Here is a 16,197-nt window from a genome sequence, read left to right as displayed (position 1 = left end):
AATCAGGTTCACTTCATGAGAATCTGTTTGCTTGCACATTGAACCAATGTGCAAGCAATATAAGGCATTTTTAAATATAATTTTTGCTTTACAACTTACCCCCCTACATAATGTAGTATTCCATTTTATTTAAAGTTAAGCTATCCCGTAAAACTCATTGAAATTAAGACAAACATCCTAAGCACTTAGATGATGAATAAATGATTTGATTTTGCAGCCTTGGAGAAAAAACCCGGCAATGAGAGAATAGTTCATTAGATTTTTATTGTAGTAATTTCTTCATGGTCTTAAGCTACATTGTCTGTTGAAGAGGTTTATCCACTTCCACAGTTTCCATTACACGTGAGCTGATTCTCAGCTTCCTATCTGTAGCCCAGACTTTTTCCTGACTTTCAGACTCATATATCCAACTGACTACTGTACATCTATCCACATGTGGATGTCCCAACAGAAGGCAATTCAAACAAATTGAATTGCTTTTCCAAATTTGAATGCCTCCCCTTTCTATACCTCCTATGCTCTCTTGCTCTTCCCTGCCCTCCAATCTAGCCTTACATCAGCATTAGCGCTGCTGTTTTCTATTTCAGCAAGTGGCATCACCACCATCCGCTCAAGCCAGCCACATGACAGGTATAATCTTAACTTTTCCATCTCCTCCATTTACCATATGGAACAATCATTTCCACTTCATAACTGTCCTTTGAGCCTGTTTATATCTCTTCATTCCAATAGTTAATACCTTAGTTGGGGCCACCATCACCTCCCAACAAGATTATGGCAGTAGTGATGGCCACCATGCTTCCAATATTGCTTCCTCCGATCTAATCCATTCCTTCAATCCAATCCACTGTGGCCAGGATGATTAGGGCAAATCTGATGATGTTACCCCTGAGCTTAAAATACTTTGGTGAATCTCTATTGTCTCAAGGATAAATTCTAAATCCTTTTAAAAGGACCCTCAAGATTTAGTCTTCGTTTACCTCTTTAGTCTCATTACAGCTTCTATCTTTGGCTCAGCTTTAATACTTAATTGTGCCATTCTGAGCACAACTATAGAGTTCTGGTCACACGAAAAAAATCTAGATTAGACATTGGTATGGGATAAATGTGCAATCTAATTAGATGCCATGGCTGGGTGTGGTGGCTCATGCTTGTAATCCCAACATTTCGGAAGGCCGAAGAGGAAGGATTGCTTGAGGCTAGTTGTTTGAGACCAGCCTGGGTAACCTAGTGAGACCTGTCTCTATAAGAAAGCTTTTTAAAAATTAAATGTCATTTAAATAAATTATGTCTAGTTGGAGAGAGAGAATATGGAAAAAATGCAAAGTCTCAAGTAGGCCAGTAAAAGATTGTTGAAGGAAATTAACTGCAACTTGAGAGTTCCTTCTGCTTTTCTACATCTTGTTTTCTTTTTTCTTTTAGAGAAAGGGTCTCACTCAGTCACCCAGGCAAGAGTGCAGTGTTGTGATCACAGCTCACTGCAGCCTTGACCGCCTAGGTTCAAGCAATCTCCCTGCCTCAGCCTACCGAGTGGCTGGGACTATAGGTACGCCACCAGGTTTGGCTAACTTTTTAAATTATTCGTAGAGTCAGGGTCTTGCTATGTTGCCCAGGCTGGTCTCAAACTTCTGGACTCAGGCAATCCTCCTGCTTTGGCCTCACAAAGCACTGGGGTTATAGGCAGGAACCACTGTGCCAGCCAAACTTCCTTCTACCTATCAAAGAACTTTTTAGGATGCAGTTTGAATCAGGTATAACAAAACCAATTCTTTCTGAAGGCTGTGAATTTGGAGACCCTCTAATGATATAGGGATTGAAAACTGGTTCTGAGTATGTCCCTGTGGTTGAAGTAGATTCTTCCCAGAAGTATGTAACACTTAGGACACATTTATCAGTCGTGGATTTTTTTTCCCCATTAAGCAAATAGTGAATTGTCAATCTAGTAATCAGTTTGCCTGAGGTTTTAAAATCTGCTTTTCTTAGTATCTGTTTCTACAAGCCCGGGAATTAAATATGGATATTAAATCAAAGTCAAAATAATACTTTTGTGTTACATTTAATTATGTTTTATAATTATTAAGACAATCTATATGTACTTGGTATTAAAGCACTTACAATTTTTAAAAAACTGGAATATTGTAGAATTTGACTTATTAGCCATGCAATTCCAATTTAAACTATGTAACTAATTTTAGACTTGTAAAATTAAAAAAGTATAAGAACATTTCTACATTTGTAAATAATACTTAAATGTCTAAGAAAAGTCGATTTACTGCATATATAATGCATTAGATTTAAAAGTGTTGTTAAATGCTTGTTATAGTCACATTTGGGCATTTGAAATGATTACACAGAAAATGAAATCTGCCAAATTTATATATGCTATTTCAAGAAAAACTTTAAAGAAACTATAATGGAATAGCTGGAGAAGATATTTGCATTGTTCCCAGAAGGATGAGTTGGATAACACATAAAGAGCTCCAGTTGGAGGGAATGGCTTAATCAAAGTTGTGATTTGCAAAGAGTGCATCACATACTTGGGGAACAATGAGTTCCATTTGATTTGGTCCAAGTGTGAAATAAAGGGAGTGTAATCTGGAACTGTGGTCTGTGGTTAGACTATAGATGTTTTTTTTTTGAGACAGGGTCTCGCTCTGCAGTGGGAAGATCTCAGCTTACTGTAACCTCCGCCTCCCAGGTTCAAGCAATTCTTGAGCCTCAGCCTCCTAAGTAGCTGGGACTACAGGTGCACACCACCACACCTGGCTAATATTTGTATTTTTGGTAGAGACAGGGTTTCACCATGTTGGCCAGGCTGGTCTTGAACTCCTTGGCACAAGGGATCCACTGGCCTTGGCTTCCCAAAGTGCTGGTATTACAGGCTTGAGCCACTGTGCCTGGTCGTAACTACAGCTTTTGAGGGCTAGATTAAAGCACCTGGGAGTTGTTCAGCAGGTACTGGACAATTCTAAGCAGGAATGATATAAGAGTGTGCTTTAGGAAGACTAATGCTATTTGGGCACAGTGGCTCATGCCAGTGATCCCAGCAGTTTAGGAGGTTGAGGTGGGAGGATTGCTTAAGTCCAGGAGTTCAAAACTAGCTGGGACAACAAAGAGAGCCCCATCTCTACAAAAAATACAAAAAACAAACAATGAAAAGAATTAGCCAGGCATGGTGGAGCATGCCTGTAGTCCCAGCTATTTTGGAGGCTGAGGCAGGAGGATGGCTTGAGCCCCGGAGTTCCAGGATGCCGTGAGCCATGACTGTGCCACTATACTCCAGCCTGGATGACAAAGCAAGACCCTGTCTCCAAAAGAAAAAAAAAAAAAAAAAAAAAACCACACAAAAAGCAAGGACTGACAGTGGGAAAAGATTTTGCAGCTCAGTTTGCTGCATACTGCTACCTGAAAAATTAGAGGCAAATTCTTGCTCATGTTAAATACTCCCTTCTCTGGTTTGTCTGACCTGGGACAACCAAGGTCAAAAAGTCCATCCAAAACCAAATCATTGAGTAGACAAGCACTGAAAATGCTACTTCTTTCTTCCCCATGATATTCATCTAATTTCAAAAAGCTAACATCTGCAGCTTTTTTTTTTAAATTCAGATCCTTAGAAATGGTGTCTCCTTTTAACAAAAGAGCAAAAAAATCTTCACATGAACTTTAGGTTCTTAGCCTTTCTCTAGATTTTACGTGTTCCATTATTAGCGACCACCCTTTAAAGAGCAAAGAGTTTAAAATTCACAAACTAAGTGAGGACTTGGGTGTCTGTGGGCAGCAGTGCTCGTAGCAGCAACTCCATGCAGAAGTTTGAATTGAGGCTCATGACTAGTTCATTTGTTTTTCTATTTTTATTTTTTATAGAGATGGGGTTTCACTGTGTTGCTCAGGCTGGTCTCAAACTCTTGGGCTCAAGCAGTCTTCCCGCCTTGGCCTCCCAAAGTGCTGGAATTACAGTCATGAGCCACTGCACCTGGACTTTTAAAATTTATGTTTCAATTTTTTATTTTTTCATCGAATAGTTAAATCAAAATAAATCAGAGGTCAACATAGCATTGTGTAAAATGAAAAATTGCCCATTTCTTACCTCCATTGGGTTTTAGACAGTAATGTTTCTATGTAGAACTTGGTTTTGTCTGAGAAAGAAATAGAATTGCAACAACTACTACGCCTGTCTTGAAGACGTGCCTCTCGTTTTCGATAGCATACTTGGGACAAATTTTTCAAACCTACTTTTTAATTTTTTGGTTCCAATCCTCCGGTCTTCCGTCTAGGATACTGGCAAGCACGTTGCTTTCAAGTTTCCCCTTACATCTTTGGCCTTGTCCTGGAGTGCGGGGAGGTAAAGTTACTATTTGTAACTGATGTTGAAAATCACAAAAAGTATATTCCAATTCTTTTTGTGGTCAAAATATGCTCCCAACCTCACTCCTTGCTTGTAATACATTAAATAGTAAGCATAATGAGGAAGTCTGTTTATTTTCTATATTATAAACTCTAAATGGACTATCTTTTATGTTTACATATAATAATGGCAATAAAAACATCAATATCAAATACCTCAGATATAAAAAGATAGCAAGTTAAAAAAAATACTGGAAGTTTCTTTTAAGAGCAGTAATTCTTTAGACAGACATTTTAAATAAAAAGTACAAGGCCTTACATGTCTCAAGACCTTACATACAAAGAGGTGTTAAAAACCTAGGTGAAATTGAAATAACAGGCAATTAGGGAAGTTGTCTTACTCTTTTTTCTTTTTTCATTTAAAAAGGCTGAGCACTATCCAAATATAATAGAAACTGGAACAAACTAAAACTGGGGATTTCCCAATGATTTTATTGAGGTAACTTTTCCCAATTTTATACATATATGCATTTATATATACTTAGGAAAGCTAAACAATGTTCTAAGGCACTTGGAATTGTGCACGGCAAAGTATCCTCTAATATTATACAACTAAATAGAGCAGAATTTTGCTTTTTAAATAACACAAACACCAGTACGGAATTAAAAAAGGGAATACATAGTATTTCAGGTTACAATAGTGGAATACAAGTACATATGTGTGTATACTTGTAGATATTTATACCCACATACTATAATACAGTACAGATAAGAACAACAACAAAAGAGAAACTGTCATGTTAATCAGTGTACAGTTCCAGTTATTTACACTCACAGATATTACACCTGTGTAATACGTAGAACTAGATCACTCACTGGAAATCAGAAAGCATTCAGTCAGTCTGATAATGATCACAGTTTACCATTGTTATCACTTTAACTGAAGTGTGAAATAACAAAAGAATGTATATAGTCTGTTATTTTAAAATCCCTGTTACACAGAAAAAAAAAAAAAGAAACTCGTTTGAATTTTTGATAGGTCCTAAATCTGGTGAAATTGGTGTAAATGTTTTGAACACACTGGCACATTTCTAAGCCACAGAAGAAATGTTTTTTTTAAAAAAAAAGAAAAAGAAATATCAGTAAGGGATGAAAGTGGTTTGACCCTTGAATCATTCTGATTATTTCTGAAGGCGAGTTAGCCTTGCAGTGGCAACTTCTCGTTGTGGAGGCTTTCTAAACAACATAATGACGTAGTCAAACTATAACAAAAGTATCCAGTAAGGGAAAAGCCCCTCCTCCCCCGAGTTGGCAAGTGGCACAAATATTATTGGCATTTTCATATACCATAAAATTGACCTGAGGGTAGAGTGGCATTCTGCCTTATTTGTGCCTTTCAATTTATTCTTAAAAAAAAGAAAAATACTGCTATTTAAAAAGATAAGAATTCTTAAGCACCATCTAAAAGCTTACAATATAACCACCTTTATTGACTCTGCATTACTTGGCCTCAAAAACAATTTAGACATTTTAATGTTTTAAAAAATTATAATGGCTAAGTTAATTCCATTCTGCTAGCCACAATTCATCCAAATAATGTCAAGACATATTTACCATTCAGTTTTGGTGATAAAAAGCGACAAAGAGAATATGTTTCTGTATTGTTAGTACAGTTTAATAATGTTTCACCTAAGTAAAACTCATCCTGTTTTGTGTGTGACCATCACTGAAGTATGAACAATAGGCATGCAATCCACAGTTAATCCACATTTTCATCATAATGCAGCATTCACAAATCTTATTAGAAAAGTTGAATCGCATGACTACATTTATACAGGGAAAATTCAAGCATTTGCATGTGAATTAAATGCTTTGTTAATAGGATAAGCAGATGATTCGTTTGGAACTTATGGGCTGCAGCATAACCAGGTGAAATCTAATGGTGATTTATTTCCAAAGACCACCAGGTTTGTTCAAGTGCATTGTTAGTCTATGTTTGTGTTTAACCCATGCAACAATCCTCATGACAGTAACAAGGATTATGACAAATAATGTGGTTCTAAAGAAAAGTTGTAAGGCAAAAAAAAAAAAAAAAAAGCTTTCTTCATGTATGATCTCTCCTTTAAGTATATATAGGGACTTTAAGTATATATATATAGGGACTAGGCCAAGTCCCCATGCCCACTGAATGGCCAAGGCTGCCCAGTAACCTCCTCCCTGAAGAACAGCTGCACTGAGACAAAGGCTCGAAAAATGAAGGGAGAAAAACCATTCAGGGCCCAAAGAAATGCAAGGCAGCAGAGACAATGTTTGAGGATAGGCACTTTTTCTCCCTGTGTCCTCAAATTGCAGTAGACAGTGGCATTCAGGGGAGGTGATACCAACCTCCCAGGGATGGCATTTGAACCTGGGGGAATGCTTTTTATTCTTGGTGTTTACAATGACTGAGAATGCTACTGACATTTAGTCAGCAGGGGCCTGGGATATTAAACATCTGGCAATGCATGGGATGATTCTGTACAGCAAAGACCTACCCAGCTCCAAATGCCAAGAGTACCCCCACTGAGAAACACAGACCAACAGTGCTTCGCTCATATGTGCAGCTGTGCTAGCAATGCGACAAGCTAAATGACATTTTTTTTGTGTGCAGTAAATCCTAGCATGGCTAAAAAATGACCCATCCTTATAGGGTTGGCTTTAGGTGGGAATAGCTGCCACAGGATCCTCCATTTCTTTGCCAGAAATTTTACAACATATACAATAGGATTTTTAAATTTGGGATGATACTGTCTTCAAAAAAGCATTGGTGGGTAAGGTTCCAGCTGCTTTCTAGAAATGCTAATGGTGCTTTGCATTTCCATACATAGCTTAAGCTTAATGATTACAAAAAGGAAATTGGAAGTGAAAATGGGAATGATCTGAGGGTACCCTACCTCTCTCCCCACCACCTCTTGGTCACTGCCTGCCTTTACAGTAGAGCCCAATGCTACTTCTTTGAAACCTGTGTTTGAACTAACTGGGGATGTACTTTCTCTAGAAAGATGTTCCTATTAATTTGGTGATTACTCTGTCATTGCTTTTCCCTGGAGGACATATTTTATTTTATTTCATTCATTATTACTATTATTATTATTATTTTGAGACGGAGTCTTGCTCTGTCACCCAGGCTGGAGTGGAGTGGCACGATCTGGGCCCACTGCAACCTCCACCTCCCGGGTTTAAGCGATTCCCCTGCCTCAGCCTCCCGAGTAGCTGGGATTACAGGCACAAGCCACCATGCCCAGATACTTTTTTTTTTGTATTTTCAGTAGAGACGGGGTTTCACCATGTTGGCCAGGCTGGTCTCGAACTCCTGACCTCAACTGATCCCCCCGCCTTGGCCTCCCAAAGTGCTGGTATTACAGGTGTGAGCCACCGCACCCAGCCAATATAGGACATATTTTAGTTATATAAGTTCATTCTGCTTTGTCCAGTAAAGCAATGTAATCTATCCTACCAGTAAGCAGAGACTATCTACACAGTAGTGAAAGATCTAGCCATTTCAAGAGGCCAAGGGACAATTCTGTAAATAAATTGCATCTAAGTAGTTCCTTACTACTCACAACATGCTCTAATAGTGTGAAGAAATTAATTCTTATCCCAAAGAATATACTTTTCCTAGTAATGATAGGCTTCATATAATTGGAATTTAAGAATGCTTTAACAATTTTACCATACTCAGGGGTAAATGCCATGAATTCATACATATTGTACTAGTTTAATTCCATACCGCCTACTCTGAGGAAGATTTCTTGCTCTGTTTGAAATTTGCAGCAAGGGGCACTTAAAAATAATAACAGACTGAAGAAATTTTTCAGCAGGAAAGGAAGAAAGTTTTCATTATTAAGTGTGGGCATACTCCTCTGTGGTAGACAAGACTACGCTTTTCTATTGTGACTACAGTATGATTTTTGAAAGTTGTGTCTGTCTGATTCTATGAAGCATAAATAAAATGCCTGTTATGTGTTAATATGGTACATATCAGAATATGCAATGTTAATGCAAATTTTTCCTCTTTTAAGTGTAAGCTATAATATATATCATATACATATATATATATATTTTTTTAATGCCAACGCAGCCCTGAATTAATTGCAGGCTGTAAAACTGGACCTTTTTTGACTCAGGTTTTAAGGACTCATCTCTTATTTTCAGTATTTGGTGACTTTTGAAGGGTGTATTGAATTCCTTTATTTCCTTAAATATATTTTCCCTTCAATTTCAGAACTTTCTACTAACAGAATATATTTACTAACATTAGAGAAAGATAAAGGACTACTCTCATTATGCTACTAAACAATATGAAGATGAAACCAGAAAGTCAGTTTTTCTGGGTAAAGCAGAGACAGATGTGTTTGCTTTTTCTCCATGTAAAATAGCTGTTCAAATGCCAAAATGGTTCTCTATTACGGATTTCAGTTAAGTAATTTAACGAATTATAGCTAACATGTAAAAGTGCAAGACACTTCACATAACACAGGAAATTATCAAGCGAGCTGCCTTAAATGAATGCTGACTTCCAGAGAACTATTTTGTCAGACTGATTGGTAATGACCATGAAGATTCTGATCAAGCCTGCTGAGCATCTTCTTAATACCCTAATATTAATGTTTTATTCTCCATTAAAAAAAAACTAAAATGGTCACTTTGGTTTCTACATCTGTCTAGTTCTTTCCTGCCTGGGATCTTCCTGGAGATGGGTTTGTTTTCTTCCTTAATCATATCTTGGGAACTCAGGAAAACTCGCTTACTTCCTCAATGTCAGCCTAATGTCAAACTTTAAATAGCCAAAAACCTGGAACTGTGTTACAACAAAAGAAATCCAATTCCCACACACTTTTATTTTCCTATACAGCATATTCTAACTGGTTGGATTGCTGAAACACTGGTGGTGGGCAGAGGTGCCTATGCACGGAGGGTGGGCCAGACCTCTGCATCCCTTTAGGGCCCCCAGGTAGGAGACCTCTGGCTGGGTGGCCGGTGGGGATATGTCTCATCTCTGCTCTACTAAAATAGAACCATATTCTGCAAAATACAGCTTAGCTCATAATCCTTTAATTCTTTCCACAGCTTTTTACTCAAGCAATCATTCTAATAAAATAATTGGTGATTCCAATTACGTAGACTAGCAGTGGCTAATTTTTTTTTTTTACTTTTAAACTTGTCTCTAACTTAGAAAATTTTTTCTAAATGTATCGATTAGTATAAAGAAAAAGTATGAGTAGTTAATAAATCTGACCTATTATACAAGAAAAGCAATTTTGAAATACCAGATTTTCATTTTTTGTACTGAGTGTATCTCATTGTAGGCAATAAAAAATTGCATCATAGGCATCAAAAGTGGGAAAAAATTGTTCCTTTTTCAACCAAATAGAAACTTTCAATAACATACTTTGAGTGATAAAATGGTGATGTCTTAACACTTACCATTATAGAGAGGTCTTGTGGTTAGAAATTTAAAAAGTGTTTAAAGATGATTAAGCATAGACATTTAAAAGAAACATTATATCTCTTGGTATTTTTCCCAAGACACTAAAATAATAAAATAAAAATATAATTAAGGAAAAGCATGACTTTGGGAAAAAAAAATCACAAGTTAATTTTTATGGCTGGATTGAAACACTATAAAACAGACAAAACCTCAGCCAGAGACAGACACCTGGGCATGCAGAAAAATTTTTTCAAAGCAAAAAATTTGTCTTATCCTATTAGTGAAATGACAACAGACTCTAGGTGTATTTTATTAATGCACAGAGTCTAACAAGAGGTGCAGTAATGCTCGTTACTTTTCCTAATTCTAACACGGTCCTGGCTTTTTATAATAGGCCAACTGGCATTAACATTTTTTATTTTTAAATAAAATGATCCGATTTCAAGTGGTTCTTTAAAATACCAATGAATGGCAGGATCTATATTTATTCACCAGGTTAAATGCTTACTTTTGGGTTGAAATAGAAAATTACAGTCTTGAACCAGAAACATCTCAGAAAATTGTAGTCCAAACTCTGAGAATAAAATAAACTCTATTTGGGTCTTGTTTTGTTATTCATTTCATGTGTTTTTAATTAAAGGGGCACAAAGCAATTGTGAAGAACAATGAAATGCAACGTGGTATTTACATATGGTCATATGTATTTGGGAGCAGAAGTCATAGTGTGCCTGTGACTCCATGGAAAATAGCAACACAATAATAGACAGTTTCTTAATGTAAACAATACAGACTGTAGGCTCATAGGGAAAACTTCCACTACTTTAACCTCACTGATTCTTTTGCATTGACAGTAAATACTGTACTGTATTTATGGATGCAATCTGCAGATTCTTAAAATACAAGATGAGGATTTCCTCACACACAACTTAGTGGAAACTTTCCATGTTCTGTTAAGCCTTTGGGTGTTTTTTTGATCTGTGTGCTTTTTTTTTTTTTTAATAGCAGCAATCCAACTTTAAAAAAATGCAGCACTAAAAAATAACTAGTCCTTATTCCCATGCAGGACTATCTGCAGGCAGCACGTTCATGTCTTGCTTAAGTTTTAACTTTGGAGTCAAGTTTTTATAACGGGTGTCATGATTGTCAATACTGTCTTCTTTAGGTGAAGTATGGTTGCTTTGACTTTGGATCTAATCAAGATAGGGAAAGATCAAAAGATTTATTTCTGAAGCTTGCTACAGTTTTCTAGGGTCACATTACACCTGACTTTATTCCCAGTCCTCTTATCCTGTGAAGGCTGGTACACTAGGAAAGGAATATTTAAAAATGTCAAGTGTGCATAGCTAATGCTACTTAAAAGCATGCAACAAAATTTGGGTAAGCATGCTTGTTAAGAGTCAGTAGAAGCTCTTGCATTTAAGAAAAAGATGCATGAAAACATTCAGACTTATTTCTGGCAACTGGATTCACTGGCACAACATAAAATAATGGTACTATACTGTACGAACATAATGGTGAAACAAGAATATTCTCCGATCAAGTCTTTGCGGAATCCACATCAGGAGGTTAGATTCCTAAATCCCTTAATAAGTTCTCAGCTACCAAATAACTACTTCAAAAATACATTTATGCTTCAATTTTCTCTTTTCTTCATTAACATAATGAAATATTTCTCTTTCTTTCTGATTTTCAACTCCCACCCCTTTTCAGTGCCCAGCAATTTTAATCTATATTTTTCTTTCACCTGCATTATAAAATTTGGCTTTCTGGTAACAGGGAGCCAGCGATTGTCTTCTGCTCATCTTCTTTGATTAAAGCTTCTGATGAAGAATATCCATGGTGTCTCTTACCATCACTGTGCATTCTGGGCAGCAAGAGTCACTGCATCCTTCCTTTTGCTTGTTGGAGCCATCTGGGCCGCACAGGTGAGGAGCACTTCTCAACCAAGCTGAGTCACACGCTTCCTTCACCACACGTTAAACGGAAACACACACATTCAAATCCCAGTGCAATATCAGATTTTCAGGAAGCAGGGCTTCCCCCAAAGATGATCAGTCTCTGTTTCCAAATAGTCTCACACTTCGTTATGGACGATGAAACCTGGAGTAAGAGATAGAAACCATGAGTCTGTGGCCTAGGAGCACATTCTGCACGCAGTGAGCTGAATAAGGTGTGGTCGTGTTTACAATGAAAAGCTACCCTAGATATCCCCCAACTGAATTACTGTTTATAGATTGCTGTCATAACAAAATACTGTTATAAATATTATTGAGGAAAGCAGAGACAACCCTTACATAAAAGATGCTGGTTATAGTATTCAGGTTACACAGCAACCAAGACAGAAAACATCACTATTCTTGAGCATTGTGCTCTAACCTTTTTTATCAAGCAGAAGGAGATGTTTCACAAAGGGATTTCGGTACACCTGGTCTGTATTATAAAAGCACAGCAACAAATAGGCACTTTTTCATTAGCTTCAGCCTCTCATCATCTCCTGCTGACGACTCCAGATCTACTTTCTACAACTGAATTTCCAAAAGCCCGCAGGGCGCTTCCCCCCAGATGTTCCACAGGTACATACTAAGCATGTCCACAACTATACAAAGCTTTCCTTGTTAACCTGCCTTTGCACTTTGTCTTGTTTAATATTCTATCTTTAAAAATATTTTTTGTCTAGAAACCTCAGATTAACAATTCATTTCTCTCCCTCATCCAGCATTTCCTATTAGTCACCAAGTCCTGCCTCAACTGCCTGTCTTGGAATCATTAAAGTGCCATCTTTTGCTGGCACTACTTTCACGGTATGCTTGTTAGCCAGCCAGCTGGCTTCCTTTCCCTCCTTGTGAGTTCCTGAACATTCCTCGCATTTTTGTAGCCCGGTGCTTTTGAACATGCTGTTCACTAATACTGCAATTCCTTCCCTTCATTTCCTATCTATGTTTTCATTTTCAAGATCAAGGTCAAAAGTTATCTTCTCCATAAAGCCTTAAGTGATCAAGCTCTTCAGCCTACCTCTGCGATTCCACATTTATGCAACTCTGCCTAGCATTTCACTCTGTCTTCTACAATCGAATGCTCATCTGCTCTGGTCAGCCAGTCTCCTAATTAGTTTCCCCGTCCCAGGCTCTCTCCGTCAAATCTATGCTCCTCACTGTTGCTCGCACTATCCTTAAAAATACTGGTTCCATCATTCCAGTTCTTGGGGTTTTTAAAATCTTTTTTTTATTTTTAATTAGATATGGAGGTCTTACTATGTTACCTAGGCTGGTCTTGAACTCCTGGTCTCAAGTGATTTGCCCACCTTTGCCTTCCACAGTGCTGTGATTACAGGTACGAGCCACTGCGCCCAACCCAGTTCTTTCTCAAAAGGATCATATTGTTCCCCATTCCCTACAAAATAAAATTTAAGCTGGGCATGGTAGCACACACCTGTAATCCCAGCTGCTTGGGAGGTTGAGGTGGGAGGATAGCCTTGAGTCCAGGAGTTCAAGACAAGTCTGGGCACATAGCAAGACCCTGTCCCTTAAAAAAATTAAAATAGGAAAGCCAACAAAATAAAATTTAAACTTCCTGGAGTGGCAAGTAAGGCTTTTCAGAAAGTGGCCCAACTCATGGTTCTAGCTATATCTCTATCACTGCTTCCAAATACTCTCCGTTCCAATCACTTGCCCCAAAAAGGCTTTTGCGCTAATGCCCTTTCCTCTACCTACTTTTTGCGGGGTGGGTGAGGGGGAGCCCCGTGGGGGACAGGGTTTCACTCCTGTTGCCCAGGCTGGAGTGCAGTGGTGCGATCTCAGCTCACTGCAGCTTCAACCTCCTGGGTTCAGGTGATTCTCCCACCTCAGCATCCAAGTAGCTGAAACTACAGGCATGCATCACCATGCCCAGCTAATATTTGTATTTTTAGTAGAAATGGGGTTTTGCTATGTTGCCCAGGCTGTTCTCAAACTCCTGCACTCAAGCAATCTGTCCTCAGCCTCCCAGAGTGCTGGGATTACAGGTTTGATCCACCACACCTGGCCTACTCTTTCTTCTACCTTTATCTCTCTTCCCATCTGCGCTTTATGCAGTCTCACTCTGTGCGTTCTCCAAACTCTTTTCTCCACTGCTCAGGGAAGCACTAATCGCTCTCCTTCCTGTGTTCCTATAACCTTTGGCTTATGCCAGTTATTGCTTACATTATATAATCTTTGGATACATGTGCCTTTGCTATTGGATCATGAGAAGCTGAGGAAGGAAATGTTCTTATCCATTTTTACGTACTCATTGAATACAGTCTCTGGCACATGATAGTACTTAATAAATGTCGCTGTGTTGAATACAAGCATTACAAAATGAAAAACTAAAAAATAAGAGCAGGTGAAATGAGATGGGCCATGAATTGATAACTGAGGAGCTGCTAGTTGGATACAAGGGACTCATATTACTTCTGTGTTTGACAAAAGTCAAAAGAAAAATAAGATATACCAAGCTTTACAAAACTGGTAGGCAATTTATTACTAAAGCAGGAATGTGTCCACTTTGAGGTCTGTTCTTAGTCTATCCCTGACTGTAACCTTGGGCAGATGTGAGGACCGCCATGCCTGCATTGGATACACAGAGGCAACATCACTCTTTCACTCTTTCGAGGGCCAGGTCAAGGGCCCTGCTGCCTCATGCAGCCTCAGGACATTGTTCCCTGCATCCCAGCCACTTTGGCTCCAGCCTTGGTGCAAAGGGCCCCAGATACAGCTCAGGCTTCTGCTTCAGGGGGTGCAAGCTGAAAGCCTCGACAGCTTCCACATGATGTTAAGCCTGCAGATGCACAGAATGCAAAAGTGATGGAAGCTTCGGAGACTCCACCTAGATTTCAGGGGATACATGGAAAAGCCTGGGTGTCCAAGCAGAAGACTGCTGAAAGGGCACAGCCCCCACAGAAAACCTCTACTAGGGCAGTGTGGAAGGGAAATGAGGGGTTGGGGATTCCACAAAGGGTCTCTGCTGGGGCATTGCCTAGTGGAACTGTGAGAAGGAAGTCACTGTCCTCCAGATCCCAGAATGGTAGATCCACTGGCAGCTTGCACCCTGTGCCTGGAAAAGCGACAGACATTCAACGCCAGCCAGTGAGATCAGCCTGGGGGCTGCACCTTGCAAATCCACAGGGGTAGAGCTGCCCACTTACCCCAGAGTGCCCAGGACATGGGACATGGAGTCAGAGGAGATTATTTTGGAGCTTTATGATTTAACAACTGCCTTGTTGGGTTTTGAACTTGCATGGGGCCTGTAGCCACCTTCTTTTGTCTGATTTCTCCCTTTGGGAACGAGAATGCTTACCCAATGTAGATCCCCACCATATCTTGGAAAAAACTAACTTGTTTTTTATTTTACAGGATCATAGGTGGAAAGGATTTGCCTTTTTTCAGATGAGATTTTGAACTTTTGAGTTAATGCTGGAATGAATTAAGACTTTGGGGGACTGTTGGGAAGGCATTTTGAAATGTGAGAAGGACATGAGATTTGGGAGCGGCCAGGGGCAAAATGATATAGTTTGGATATTTGTCCCTGCCAAATCTCATGTTGGAATATAATCCCCAATGCTGGAGGTGTTGCCGGGAGGTGTTTGGGTCATGGGGGTGGATCCCTATGGCTTGGTACGGTTTTTGTGATGGTGAGTGACTTCTCACGAGGTCTGGTTTAAAAGTGTGGGGCACTTCTCCTCCACTCTTGCTCCCATTCTTGCCATGTGATGTGCCTGCTCCTTCTTCCTTTCTGCCGTGATTGGAGGCTTTCTGAGGCCTCCCCAGAAGCAGATGCTGCTATGCTTCCTGTACAACCTGCGGAACTGTGAGCCAATTAAACCTGTTTTCTTATAAATTACCCAGTCTCAGGTATTTCTTTATAGCAGTCAAGAATGGCCTAATACAGTCTGTGAGGGTGTTTTCAGGGACTGGCTTGTGAGTCTGAGTGGACTAGGTAGGGAAGATCTTCCCTCAGTGTTGGTAGCCACAGCCAATCTGCCAGAGAGCCAGAAAGGACAAAAACAGAGAAAAGGAGACTATGTCAATCTATCTACTGGAGCTGGGATACATGCTCTTCCTCTCTTGTCCTTGAACAACAACAACTCCAGGCTCCCCACCCTTTGTACTCCAGAACTTACACCAGTACTCCCCACTGCCTCAAGCTCTCAGGCCTCCAGCCTTGGATTGAGTCAGGCTACCAGCATTCCAGGGTCTCCAGGTTGCCGACAGCCTGTTGTGGGACTTCTCAGCGTCCAATATCATGTGAGCCAATTGCCCTAATAAATCCTCTCTCATATATCTATATACATATATCTTATTGGTTTTGTTTCTCTGGAGAACTTGGACAGGTACAGACCCCTTTCTTGGCCATCAGATCTATACCCA

The 16,197-nt window shown here is 39.2% G+C and overlaps 1 protein-coding gene across 6 annotated transcripts in view; it reads right to left on the bottom strand.

The window, feature by feature from the left end:
* Positions 1-4,816: 4,816 nt before the first annotated feature.
* The window catches only part of PHACTR2 (phosphatase and actin regulator 2), a 298,625-nt gene continuing 287,244 nt past the window's right edge, over positions 4,817-16,197 (bottom strand). For 5 of the 6 annotated variants that reach the window (XM_063724674.1, XM_063724676.1, XM_054556876.2 and 2 more), the window contains one exon: positions 4,817-11,914. In XM_063724674.1, the coding sequence (XP_063580744.1) occupies positions 11,899-11,914 (16 nt within the window). In that variant the 3' untranslated portion in view covers positions 4,817-11,898. 6 annotated transcript variants of the gene reach the window in all.

This window comes from Pongo abelii, chromosome 5, assembly GCF_028885655.2.
Source record: "Pongo abelii isolate AG06213 chromosome 5, NHGRI_mPonAbe1-v2.0_pri, whole genome shotgun sequence".
NCBI lineage: Eukaryota > Metazoa > Chordata > Mammalia > Primates > Hominidae > Pongo > Pongo abelii.
Note: the sequence above shows the minus strand (reverse complement) of the source record. Positions and strands in the feature narration are given on the sequence as shown.